Source organism: Thunnus thynnus, chromosome 2 (genome assembly GCF_963924715.1).
Source record: "Thunnus thynnus chromosome 2, fThuThy2.1, whole genome shotgun sequence".
Lineage (NCBI taxonomy): Eukaryota > Metazoa > Chordata > Actinopteri > Scombriformes > Scombridae > Thunnus > Thunnus thynnus.
Genome location: NC_089518.1, coordinates 36689453 through 36703860, shown reverse-complemented (window position 1 = coordinate 36703860; position 14408 = coordinate 36689453). Strand labels below are relative to the sequence as shown.

Genomic DNA, 14408 nt, shown 5'->3' with positions numbered 1-14408 from the left:
GCCTTGGCACCGTCGAGTGTCTGGCAGTCATCTACTGGCTGCTGCCTCTCTGTCTGTGTCTCCTGGGGTCTCTTTCATTGTAGTCACTCTTTAACAGAACACTATATTAAGACAGACAGAGAGAGAGAGAGTAAGAGAGGGGGGGGGGGGCAGAAAACTTTTATTAGCAGCACTGACCACAGACTAATAAGATTCTGCTGGATCGGACCAATAAAGTGACACCTGCCAGAGTGATGATGGCAACAACCCGCTATGTCAAACTACACTTCTGCATGACCTAACGAGGCCACCGTCGCCCCCTTTTTCTATGTCTTTCCAAATGACTTGAAACATGAACGGCGAAAGAGTGGAGCCACGCTAATGAGTCCCTGTGTTTACTTTTTATTTAGAAACCAGCGAGTGTTTCGAGCGTGCGGAGCAAGTTCTGGCACGACACTCGAAGTCATGCTCGGTCAGCTGAGAGCGGTGTTGTTTTAACTGCTTTAACGGTTGTTAACTAAATTGAAAAGGAGTTCTCAGGTGGCTGCAAAACATTAAAGGATCAAGCTTGTTATGGTACAGTCGCAGGCGGGAGGTGGACTGAAAGAAGTGTTTTATCAAAGTTTGTTTTCCAGTCATAGTTCATATCTGACTCACACAATTATAAAATGAATTATATTATCAACAAATCCCATAATACCAACAAGTATTATGTGTGTATCTTATTCCTCTGTGCCGTAGACCTCCGTTAAACAATTAACGTCGAATAAACACGATGATGATCCACACAGCTGCCCTGTTCCTTCATCACCATGAACTCTGTGACTCAACCCCACACACACACACACACACACACACACACACACACACACACACACACACACACACACACACACACACACTGTCCTCCTGCAGGAAATACTCACTAGAGCACCAAATGTGGATTCCCATTTAGCAAAAATAGTCTCCAGCAAATTTGCACCATTTCCTCTTGTTTATTTGTTAAAAACTACAGTGGCTACAGCTGTCTTAGGAAATTACTCAGCTATTTTAAAAATGAAACTATATATTCGTAAGCTGTTTTTAAAGATCTTCAGTAGGAACCAGTAGGACTTGAGGCTTAGAGCTACAGAGTAGGGACGTCAGGGAGTATCGATGATGTAGGTTTATTGCAAGACGACTATAATAAAGTCTTGGTCACAGTCTGTGCGATATCAGTTTGAGGCTGTCAGATTGTGAGATGAGACACATCATCAATTCGTCATCCGTCTGCAGCTTTGATGTTTTGAAAATGCAGGAAAGTCTAAATTTTATTTAAAAAACTGCACTTATGAAACGTCACATCGGTCGGTTTATTTATTTCATGTCATATTCTGGAATTTGGTCTCATATTTCTGTCAGAGTTTTGCTTCAAGCTGTCTTTGGTCGTTGGTGGACGAGTCTCACAGGACACCGTTTAGGATTTATGACCAAAGATTTTATCGCGTTTAAACGAAAGGGGCCTTAAACACATTGTTGATTTTAATCTTTTCATGGATTTTGTTGACAATAAGAAAAACACAAAATATCTCCAGCCTTATCCTTTCAATAAAACACTAGATTAATGACCTATTTCAGCTTGTGGGACTGATTTAGAAAATACTTTAATTGCTCATTTACAGGGTATTTGTGCAAGAACTTAAGGTAATCTACATAAATATTTGCATTTGCAGTTGTCTTTTTGCACAGTGTCTGAAGAACCGCAGATCAAATTTAAATAACTTTTCTGAATCTGACTTTAGTGCATATTTTTATCTCCCAGCAAGTTCTGTTTTACTGATATCGAACTTCTACAAACTGCACATCTGGGTTTAAAGCAGCATTCCAACTTTTCAAGGTGCCTCTGCCGCCATATAATTTATAATTGGTGCAAACAAAAGAGACAGTTGTCAGCGGTAGTTTTTTTAGTGCTAATGTTTTCCTAAATTAATACCACATTTCCCATAAACCTCGCTGCTTCCTGTCCCTCCTCCCCCTCCTTGAATGAAGTATAAATTCTTGCAGGTAAGCCGACATGCTCTGGACTGACGACCGTCTTCCTGTTTTGTGCCATAAAAATAATGCAGCAGACAAAATCAGATTCCATCAAAAGAACCAGAGCTGCAAAGATTAGCTGACAAAAAATCAATCAGCAGCTATTTTGATAATCAAATAATCATTTTAGCCATTTTTTTTTTAAGTAAAAATACCAAACATGCTGGTTTAAGCTTTTCAAATGTGATGATTTTCAGCTTTTTTGTGTCATACATGACAGTTAATCTTCAAAGCAACACTTTGTGGCTCTAAGAAATTATATTTCGATAATGAAAATAATTGCAGTCCTAAAAAGAACCAGTGATGATGTTTCCCAGTCATACTGGTTGTTTATTCTAAACTGAAAAGCAGCAGCTTTATGATTAACAATTCCATATTTCATTCAGCAGCCTCACAGTACAAAAGTGTACGTGTTGGTGGTTAGATGAGGAGGTTTCTCTTCTTCTTCTTCTCAGTTATCACACTGGGTGGTTTTATCTAAAAGGAAAGGGAGGAGACCATGATGCGGTGTTTTGTTAGCGAGCCTGAGTGCGTCAGTAACAGCACACCTCCCTGCTGATGAGACGACGGCAGATATCAGATTATAGAGGGAGGCATGCAAGGCCGGTGGTCCCTCTCTTCTCCTGTACTGTACATCCTGTGTGTGTGTGTGTGTGTGTGTGTGTCTGTTTGTGTGTTTGACACCTGCATATACTGTATGTCTCCTGCAGGATCATCCGGTTTCCCTGGCAGATAAGCGAGGAAAACGTTCGGCGTGTCTTTCGGGAAGCGCTGAAAATCTGGAGTGACGTCACCCCGCTCACCTTCACCGAGGTCCACAGCGGGAGGGCCGACATCCGCATCGACTTCACCAGGTGGGCAGACTGAGACGTGGAGAAAAACATCTTAATTAAGCATAAATAAAAAAGAAAGAATTGATTTGTTATGGGGAAAGAATGGAGGGGTTTCAGTTGGTTGCAATCTGCAACCTCACCACTAGATGCCACTAAATTCTACACACTGGTCCTTTAACTTTTGTTTTTTACCAATTCAAGCGTAGTGTACACATGTTTTTACTACCTGAAGCTCTCAGTATCTGTTTTTAGGCTTCATAACGTAACCAGTTGGTGTGCTTATTGAGTTTCGTGGATTTTCTAATCTGTAGTCTTCAGAAATAATCACAAACTTCAGTCAACAGAGGCACAAAGTCAAACATTTAAATTCCATTTAATCTGTCTCATTTACTTACAAAATGAAGCCTTTCTGACAAAGATCTCGGCTTTTCAGAGCCACAAAGGCAGAAAAAAAGAGATAGTGGAGCCAAAAAACGGACATGCAGATTACCATCTCCAGGGTTTTATGGGGGATCTGTGTCAACTTTGAAACGGCTTCATTTTCTTTTATGTAGCCTGGTTTGTTTATTCCTGCAGCAATTTCTTGTTTTTCCTCATTTTAAATCATGGTTGGCTTTGACTCGTATTCATCATTGTTTGCTCTGCTGCACACATACATCTCAGGAACGGTTGAGTTTTGTCATGTCGTTACAGTTTTGTGAACATAAATACACTAATAACACTTATTAAAATGAGGAAAAATGGAAAGATGGTGAGAAACCTGAGAAATATTTTGTGTGAGAATAAATAAATAATTACTGTAAAAATATGCCAAGAGCAAATTATCAAGTCAAGTTTTAAGTTTTAATTTTCTTCAATCAACTGATTATGGTTCAAGACTAATTTGATTAATATTCTTTTTTTACCAGCTAATTGGAAGTTAAAGGAAAAGTATATTTTCTTTACACTGCTTTTTATTTATTTAACTAACTGTATTATTTATTTATGTTATTTATTATTATTTGTTATTTATGTGTGACTTTTACTGCCTTTTGTCAGATTCAGGGCTCCATAGAATAGCTAACACATTTAAAAATAGACTATGTGATTATTTCCAGCGATTAAATGATGAGTCAATTAAATGATTAGTCGGTTGACAGATGAGTCCACAACAGTTTTGATAATTTGTTAACTTTAAATGACTCTTTAAAGCAAAAATAGTAAAAATTCTCAGATTTACAGCATCTAAATATTTGCTAGTTTTCTTAGTTTTTTATAATAATAAACTGAACATTTTGTGTTTTGGACTCCTGATTTCTGATAAATTGTCACTAAATTCTGACATTTTTTAAATATTATACAATGAATCATGAAAATAATTGTCAGACTACTTGATACAATAATCGTTTGTTGTTTTTGGCTCAAAAGGGAACTCAACATGTTTACTGATGTCTTGTTATATTCGTATTCTAACCATTTATCATTCAGGCTTTTACCTGTCATTGTTGAATCCTCTGTAAAGCTGCAGTTAACAGATTGTTGTTGAGATTGTTTTGTTGTCTGTAAAGTTTGATTTTAAAGATTGATCACGCTTTAAGCCTTGTAGAGTTTATGTTCATCAGAGCGTTTGTTTTACGGGCCTGTAGGTCCTGGCATGGAGACAACCTTCCCTTTGACGGCCCGGGTGGGATTCTCGCCCACGCTTTCTTCCCCAAAACACACCGACAGGGCGACATCCACTTTGACTACGATGAGTCCTGGACCCTCGGAAACCACATGGGTGAGTGAGTGGCTGAGAGGGTCTAGAAAAACAAAAAGAACAGTAAATAAAATAACAGTTTTTTTAATTTTAGTTTATACTTACTGCTTTTGGTAGAACATAAAGCAAAATAAATTCAATAAAATAGGGTTCACAAGGGTCAATACATACATTCAAAAATAATAAGGGTGGGTTACTGTATGTTAAGGGGTATTTTCACAAAGAAAACAGATATTATGTATACCAGACGAGCAATAAAAATGATGAAAATGTAATAATAAAACCAATAAAACAGATTTAAAATAAAATAAAATAAGAGCTAGATGAAACAAATAACAGATCATGACATATCTCACTAGTTGAGTGGACATGGACAGGTAAACAGTATAGCTGCAGTTTTGGGAAGGTTACTTTTGAAATATGATGGTTACAGATGACTAGTTACCCTGTAAAAAATGTTATAAGTGATGTAACTATTTAAATTGCTTCATCAAAATACTGTAACTTATTACATTCGATTACTTTTTGATTACTTTTCTAACAAATGTTTTAAACAGGGCAGTAAAGCTGAAAAGTGCTAAAACCATAAATTTAAACCAGGCAGTGTAAACCTCACTGTTCAGCACTGAAAGGCGTTCTTGTCCGACGACGTGGCCGTTCGCCTTGATGTGGTCAGCTGGTCGCAGGCGTGGCAGCCTCAGCAATGATTATTGATTTGATTGGCAACAGGAGAACCAATCAAAAACAATGCTCAACATTTGAGAACATACTGGAGCCTGTTTAGATGTAGAGACAGCTCCTTGTAAGCCGTCTTGTCCCAATGGCTTTACTGACCCGCGTTGTCCAGAAATATGCCAAAAGAAGACATTCCTGCATGTCAAAAAGATGCAAAGCAACAGAATGAATGTTACATTATAAACTTTTTTACAGAAAAGAATATATTCAGATGTAAACCCAACATTTTGATTATCTCTCGTATCTGTAACTTCTCAGTAACTAACAGATTACAATCACATTTGTTTTGTAATTTAATTACATAACGTCTTTACATGTAACTAGTTACTCCCCAAATATAGCTGAGCAGGGAGAGGAAGTGGTTAGGGACTTTTTTATTACTCTTTAGGTAGTGTTGATGTTCCTGGCACTGTATCGTCTCAGGTAGCAAAAACACCACCTGTCTGCCGCTGCAAGCAGGTCAAAACAAATGCCAAGAACTATTTTAAGATAGCATTTGAGCCAGGTGTGGTTTTCTTGTGCATCCTCTGAGGCTTGTCTCTCTCCCCCCCCCTCTCCTGCAGGCACAGACCTTCTCCAGGTTGCTGCCCATGAGTTCGGGCACGTCCTGGGCCTGCAGCATTCCCGAGAGCGGGGAGCCATCATGTCCGCATACTACTCCTTCTCCTACCCGCTGAAGCTGAGCGAGGATGACAAGCGAGGCATCCAGTACCTGTACGGGACTCATCCACAAGTCCAGCCCTCACCACCACCCCCACCTCCACCTCCATCCTTCACAGAGACCAATGAGATTGTCACTAGTGTGAGTGGAACTGATGCTAGATTTACAATAACAATCAATTACAGGCTGACTGTATTGAATGATAAGATTTCTACATGTTTTTCCAATATCTATTTAATGAAAAACAACACATATGCTCCAAATAACTGGTTGGTAATCCCAAAGATTAGAAAATATGCCTCGATCCATGAGTAAGATTGCATGAAGAATCCAAATCCAGGCACTTAGGGAATGGTTCAGAATAAAAAGCCTTTAATAAATATAGTCTTAAACATAATAATAAGACACATCTTTCTTTAATGGGACTGGCAGACCCAAAGCCCAAATATTGCTCCAACTCAAGTCTGATTTAATGAATATGGACGACTGTGATAAACCTTTTGTATTCTGCCTTCTTGTCTCTACAATAAATGACAATGAATGCAATAATCATACATAATGATAAAATAAAATAAAGCTTGGTTTATTCTGTGGATTGTTTTAAAGACATTAAACAAGATCAAGAATGTAGCAAGATATGCTAGCAGCTCTGTGAGGCTTTGAGCTAAATGCTAACATGGTTACAGTGAAAATGCTAACATGTTGATGTTTAGCTGGTATAATGTTTACCATGTTCATGCTAACATTTACTAATTAGCACTAAAGACAAAGTTGAAGCTGATGGGGTCATAAATTAAAGTATTAGACATATTAAAATTTTGACCTGATGGTGGCGCTGGATGGAGTGTGAAGGGCCATGAATGTTTTCATGGCATTCAATCCCATAGTTGTTGAGTTTTTTTCACTCACAACCACAAATGTCAACATAATGATGAATAGACAGAAGATCACTGAAGCAGGGTTCATCTAGGGCTGCATCTAATGATTATTCTGCCAATTATTCTCATGATTAATATTTGAAATATCACAAGTAATAAAAAAAAAACGCCCATCCCAGTTTCACTGGATCCAAGGTCTTCAAATAGCATGTTTTATCTGATCAGCCTGAAGATATTTAATTTACTATTAAGTGATAAGGAAAAGCAGATGAGAAACTGGAAATCTTGGGTATTTTTGCTTGAAAAATGACTGAAACAATTAACTTAATGTCAAAATAGTTGCTGATTCATAATCTTTTGATCAACTCAATTAATCGATGATTTGTTGCAGCTCTAAATTCATCATCTGCTGACCATGAATGTCTGTATAGAATTTCAAACAATTCATCCTCATCAAAGTTGTTGAGATATTACAGTCTGGAGCAGTGTGGTGGCCAGCTTTGAACATATTTGAACCAAAGATGAGAAGTTATTTTACTAAGTAATCTCACATACGAGCACTCAGCAAACTTTCCACTTCAGAGATATTTTCTCTCGTAAGACTTGTAACTGAGAGGTTCTTTCAGTTGTGCAGAAAATCCATGAAATTCCTCGTCATGGTTTTGTGGCAATAAAAGCAGTCCTCAGCTGGACCGTAAGAAGCACAAAAACACCTCTCTGCTTTATGTTAGGATCCTTTCAGACAATAAAAAGTCTCCTTAACATATCACCCAACTGCAATAAAATCACCACTTGTTAGAAACTACATTTGCGTGTTTTTGGCATGAGGAGATGAACAAGTGATCTGTCTTAATTCCAGCCTGATGCCTGCCAGACGGACTTTGATGCCGTGTCTATGATCCGGGGGGAGCTGTTCTTCTTTAAGTCGGGCTACGTTTGGCGGATCAGGGACGGGCAACTGCAGAGCGGTTACCCAGCGCTGGCATCTCGTCACTGGAGGGGGATTCCAGACAACATCGACGCCGCCTTTGAAGACAAGTCAGGGAATATTTGGTTCTTTCAAGGTGGGCAGCAAAGACGTTTCTGGTTTCTGGTTTCATGTGAGCACAGGATCACTGGGGAGAAACTTCAGCGTAATTGTATAGATCCACAGACGTAAATGATCCCGCCCTTTTAGGCAAGTTTAAATATGTGTAAAAATGTTAATTAACACAGAGCTTAGACATAGCTGCAGTTAAGACTTTCTTGTGAATATTTCTATTATATGTAGGCAAGGTAGTATGTGCAATTATACTCTTATTTTCAAACCACATTGCAGATACATATGACTGGATTTGTCCTTTTTAAGATTGCCAAAAACATTCATAATCATGGAAAATGTTTTAAGTCTGCCGGCTGTTTTTTTAGGGATGCAACAAATGGTTATTCTCATTATCTTTATTATTTTCTAGATTAACCTTTTTAGTCTATAAAATGTCAAAAAAATTGCTTTTCCCACCAACAGAACTGAACAGACAAACAGATATAATTTCTGTACTGTTAAATGTTTCATCATGATACAGTACATCTTGGTAAGTTTCTATTTTAAAAGATATTCTCCTTGAATTTAAATTTATTTTAGTGCCTAAGAGCGATCCCAAAACATCCCAGCTTCCTTAAAGTTTTCAAAGTCAAAACACTTCACAGTTAAGGTTTTAAAACATCAAAAGGGAGCTGCAAGCAAAATTAGAAATGTTATTTGTGTGTATGTTTTTTAGCTAGCTAACGACAGTATCTAGCCTGCTGAACAAACTGTTACTGCCTCCTGTTAACATGTTTGTTTAGCACACTCGCTAATGTGACTTGCTAGCATTAGCATGTCACTGTAAACATAGGTGGTTCTGTTGGCTAGCTTGCTGGCTAGTTATTTAGCTAAAGGTTTGTACAGGTTAACTGAGCGGTTGTCAAGCTCAGTTTTGGTGTGTTTTTGGAAAGAAGACACAGCTAAAGACAGTTTAATGTGTCACAATATCAACTCCAACCTCCATAACTTCTTTAAACATACAGACAGACATTAACTGACATTTTAATTTGTCTCAAAATGTTACTGAAATGAATTAATGCTGCTTTCTGATGTTCTAGTTTTAACATGAAAGTTAGGCATACTTAGAATTTAAGTAGTTTAAGTCATTAGCATTAACAAAAATGGACGGTTGTTTGGAACATGCTGAACGTACAGATGTACAACGAAGAAGTGGATTATTTTGCAGGTGTAGTTTCAGAAGTTTCTAAAGAGATTTTCATACTTTTGTGCCGTGAAACTTCTGTTGGAATCCTTTAATCATTTTTATCAATATAAAAGTTAAGTAAACGTTGCATTCATTCAATTCAATTCAGTTCATTTCAGATTATATTAAGGACAAAGCTCTTTAGCTTTAGAGTTCCATAGAACAATAAAATACAATACAACATTTCGGTCAACGACTTTCTTCAGGTATAATATATATACATACATATACATATACCTGAGGAAGGTCATTGACCGAAACGTTGTCTATATTAAATTATCTTTATTGAAGTGAAGACAGTGCGGGTGTCCCTTCTTTTCACCTGTCACAAAGACTACATAGATTTGCAAGAGATTTTTGATGGTCAACGTCATGTTTAGTAGCATGAGAAGACTGATTTAAATAACTTATAACAACCCACTTGAAGGCAGCATAAATTTAAGCTTCACAATAACACCTTTTCATCTAACTCTGTTTCTTATTCAGGAATATAAGTCCCATAAACATCGGTTCTTACTGAAGCAAAGAAAAATGTAATTAATAAAACAAAAATTACCAACAAGATTTGAATGACATCCATCTTTCTCGGCAGGTGAGTACTACTGGGTGTTTGATGCTGAGATGCAGATCAGAGGGCCGGAGTCCATCAGGAACCTGGGTCTGCGGGTGTCCCGCATCCAAGCGGCGCTGCGCTGGGGCGACTCCAAGTACAACACCTACTTCTTTAAATCAGGCAGCTACTGGAGGTTCAGTCCCCGCGAGAACCGAGTTGAGTCCGACTACCCGCGCAGCATGCAGGACTGGAGCGGCATCCCCTATGATGTGGACGCTGCTTTCAGGGATATATACGGTAAGGTCCATAAACAAAAACATAAACAAGTGAACAAATGTTAAGACTACCTACTTTGTGGCTCAAAATATTTTGTTCAAGTTATTATGGGAGTTTGAAGGCTGATATTTTGAAACTGCTTCACCATGTTTGAACTCAAATTGTTCCGATTATTTAGTAAATGTTGGTCAGTTACTCAAGCAATTTCCAATCTTGCAATCACAATAATTAATGTAAACTGAATCCCCACAGTATATCCACAAAAAGGGTTAAACTAAAAAAAGTTGATTTCACATCCAGCAGACATTAGCATTCATTTGGAGTCGTGTTTTCAGCCACCTGATGAATGTCACTCTCCTTTTAGCTCTGTTTTGGTCTCCACCAACTCCTGAGAAAAATGTCTTTTTACCAAAGACCACTGTCAGCATTAAAACAATCTAATCTAAAACAACTTTTACAGGCAAAAGTCAATGACCCCCCACCCACCCCACCAGGCAGCAACTACTATACTTTACTATACTACTCTAGCTACACATAAACGTCTCCATCTGACCATTATTAAAGTTACCAAACATGAAACATGAATACTTTACTACCTAAAGCTAACCTTTTAGTTTGCAGAGCTTGTTTACAGCTCTACACAGTAGTGACAATGACAAATGAAATAGATAAGAGGGAATAAAATATTTTAAAACCTGAATACAATCAAATTTATGATTAAATGAGCAGCTGTGGCTCAGGAGGTAGAGCGGGTCGTCCACTAATCGGAGGATCAGTGGTTCGGTTCCGGACTCCTCCAGTCCGCATGTCGAAGTGTCCTTGGACTAGATACTCAACCCCAAATTGCTCCCGAAGGCTGTGCCATCAGTGTGTTTGTGTGTGTGTGTGAATGAGCATTAGAAACCCCTCCTGATGAGCAGGTTGGCACCTTGTTTGAATGGGTGAATGTTGGCATGTCGGGTAAAGCGCTTTGAATGATCAGAAGACTAGAAAGACGCTCTATAAACACAGCCCATTTAAATACTAGGAATGACATCCATAAAACATTTTAATCAAAAGGCAGACTAAAGAGGTAGGTTTTAAGTTTACGATATCATTACTGTCAGCTGCTCTCAGATGTTTTTAGTTTGTTCCGCTGCCCCCAAGCAGCCAAATAGTGTATGTGGTAAAAGTGTGTCTGAAATCCTGCGTACCACAATATGAATATCAGAGGGTTCTTTAAACATTTGCAGTTTTTACATGCATTTTTAAATATTGCCATGTTTTTTTTTTGCAAAATGGCATAAAAATTTTATCATTATCAAATTTTTGTGCATTAAAAAAAATGTGGATTATTTTGCAGGTGTAGTTTCAGAAGTTTCTAAAGAGATTTTCATACTTTTTTGCTGTGAAACTTCTGTTAATCATTTTTATCAATATAATAGTTAAGTAAACTTTGCATTCATTCAATTCAATTCAGTTCAATTCAGATTATATTAAAGTACAAAGCTCTTTAGAGTTCCATAGCACGCTACAAAACGATATAGTATTAAATATAAATATTAATAATGATTATTATTTATATTTTTCAGGCTATGCTCACTTTATCCGAGGACGACAGTACTGGAAATTTGATCCTGTTGGCATGAACTCTCTAGAGGGCTACCCTCGCTACGTCGGCATGGATTTTTTCGGCTGTAGAAACGTGTGAGTCTTCGTGTAACTCTGGAGATTTTGGGTGACGGATGTCTTTTTGACAATGAAGAGGAGTTTTTTGGAACAGAGATGTTTGTATGTTCAAACTGTGGATTCGAGGAGACGAGACGGTCTCCTTTAAATCTGTTTTATGCTTTACTCCATTTATTGATACTCAGATCCATAACACCTTCTTCTCAGGAAAACCAAGTTATGTTTCCTCAGACTTGGCACCTCCTGTGCAGCTATACTCTACTATTTATTTTGCACATTTTGTCACCGTACTCTGAGATCTGGGCCCTGTATTAATGACGTGTAATACTGATGTGAACTGCACCGTTTTCACCTCCTTTCTTTGAGCCTGAAATGGAGACTTCCCTGACCGATGTTGGTTCTCAGAACCAGAACAGACTATCTTTGTCGCTGTAGTGGACACTTTTCATTTCAACTGTTTTTTTTTAATTTTTTTATTTCATCACGGATGGACTCGCTGATCGTCAAGTGTTTGAAGAGTGACATCAAACTTACAGCTGCTGTAGCGGAGAGCTTGAGAGGTAACTTTTGTTATAACACTGCAACATGAAAACCCAGAAAGGATGTTAAACTATACTTTTTGAAGGTGATCAGAGTGATTTTACTGGCAACGTCTTTTTACCTTTTTGTATTTGGTTCATCTAGATTCACACTGACCACAAATCAGCTTCTAGACAAAATTATTATCAAGCAGCTCATTTATTTTACAGAGTTTTGGAAACCTTTCTCACTACCAGGAGAAAGATTTTGGTAATGTAGCTGTAACCTTCGCCAAGCATGATGGACTTTTGTCTTCTGTTCGTTCTAGAAAAAGAATAACCAGTATAAGGTAAAAGATAAATATGAGCAATTCTGCTTTGTTCAGCTTTCAAAGGGTGATCAAAGGTTTTTCTTGACCTGAACAAACTGTCTCCAAATAATCTCTAATAATCTATGCAGTCAAAATTTTTCAGTTATTTGTGGATAAACTTTAAGAAATTGTCTTCTGATCTGACATGTTTTGAGTAGCAAACATTACTACATGTAGGCTTGAAGGCTACGTGTGTGTAATAAAGCTGAACTGTTAACCACTGTACAGACAGAAGGTATATATATATATATATATATATATATAGCCATATGTGGTCAATTATGAGTGTTTGGAATTTGCTGAGAGTGGTTTCAGAAATTTCTAGATGTTTTTTGTTTTTTTGCTGTGAAACTGAGTCAATGGTAAAATCCATTAGGTCTGCAACTATAGATTATTTTCATTATTGCCAATCAGTCGATTAATTGTTTAGTCTCCTTCACCAAGAGCCTGAAGTGATGTCATCAGACGTCTTGTTTAGTCCAACAACAGTCCAACGATATTCAAGTTACTATAATGTAAGACAAGGAAAAACAGCACATTGCCAAATTTGAAAAGCTGCATTTCTGCTTGACAATTGATTTTTAATAGACGATTGGCAATTCATTTTCTGTTGATCGACTCTAGTATCTATTGTAACTGCTATAAATCCAGCTGTCATCCTCCACAGAGTTACAAACTCTCCAAAACCACCAAAACATAAGTTAGAGTTTTGTTTTAAGGCCACGGTTGAAGTCAGCCAGTCCGAGCCTGACAGCGTGAGCTCAGGGCAAAAGAGTCCCGTAGTTTACTTCCTCCCAGGCTGTGAACTGGCACCTGATAACTGCAACAATCAAAGATTATTCGTACATCTGATGTTTAAGTTTCCTCAGACTTTCATCAGCAATAGTGATGAAGACAGTTCTGGGTCAGTTTTGCAGCTGATCAAACTGTAACAAGACAGGAAGCATGTTCAAACTTTGAATGTCTGAAACAAAAGTCCAAAGCATTTCTGCCTTTTTTTTGGTCACATACAGGAGCATGTTAGACATGAAAGCGATTCACATCGGCTAAATCGGACTTTTCCAACTGCGGTTAGAGCATTGTTGGGTGTTATAGGGTTTGTCAGTCCTAGTGAAGAAAGACATTTGTACACAGCCTAAGAGACTCAACTCAGGGTAAAAATAAATCTTAGGAGGATCTGCATCTAGTTTCACCTCAGCTAACGAAGGAAGAAGTGTCAGAGCTTGAATTAAAAAGCTTTGAGCTTGGTGCAAAAACACTCCAAAAAATTCAGTCACCGTTGTCGACTTCAGCTTTTCTCTGCAACCAAGTGTTTCCTCACCGCTGTTTAAAGGGTTTTATCAGTCTGTAATGTCACTTTTATCTCCTGACAAAACAAAAATACTTCTGTTTTTCACACAACGTGGAGCATCAAACCTTTCAAGAAATGAAGAAAAAGTGAAAGGAAGAAAAACATTTCTGTACATCGAGTTTTGACGTCACTCTTCCAACATGATGTTGTGAAGAAGCTCTTAGCTGTTGGTAATAATCACTCAGGAAAACAGCAGTGTGCAGGAAAAGCTCTAGGGTGCCATCTAGAGTTCAACACCTTCTTTCCTGGATTGTGATATTTGTCCTCATATTTTGTGTCTCTCATCCTTCATGAAGTCATTGCTTCTCTAAAACATGGTGCTTTATTCGTGTCGGTCAGTGTAACACATTCAGTGGCAGCAGCTGCTGTGTGAATCAGCGGTTCTCAACCTGGTCAGTTAGTCACTCCCAAAAAAACAAAACTGAGTGATGAACTTTGACCCTATTGCTGAATTACTTGACAGGCTGGTGTTTCACAAGTATTTATCACAAAGATTACTGGCTTGAT

At 37.9% G+C, this 14408-nt stretch overlaps 1 protein-coding gene across 1 annotated transcript in view; it reads left to right on the top strand.

The window, feature by feature from the left end:
* Positions 1–14408, top strand: part of LOC137169516 (stromelysin-3-like) — a 44422-nt gene that overhangs the window by 20124 nt on the left and 9890 nt on the right. The window contains exons 3-10 of the mRNA XM_067572750.1: positions 2763–2906; positions 4511–4644; positions 5922–6160; positions 7757–7961; positions 9757–10014; positions 11565–11679; positions 11738–11882; positions 12736–12740. Of these exons, the coding sequence (XP_067428851.1) occupies positions 2763–2906; positions 4511–4644; positions 5922–6160; positions 7757–7961; positions 9757–10014; positions 11565–11679; positions 11738–11882; positions 12736–12740 (1245 nt within the window). The remainder of the gene's footprint in view (positions 1–2762; positions 2907–4510; positions 4645–5921; positions 6161–7756; positions 7962–9756; positions 10015–11564; positions 11680–11737; positions 11883–12735; positions 12741–14408) is intronic.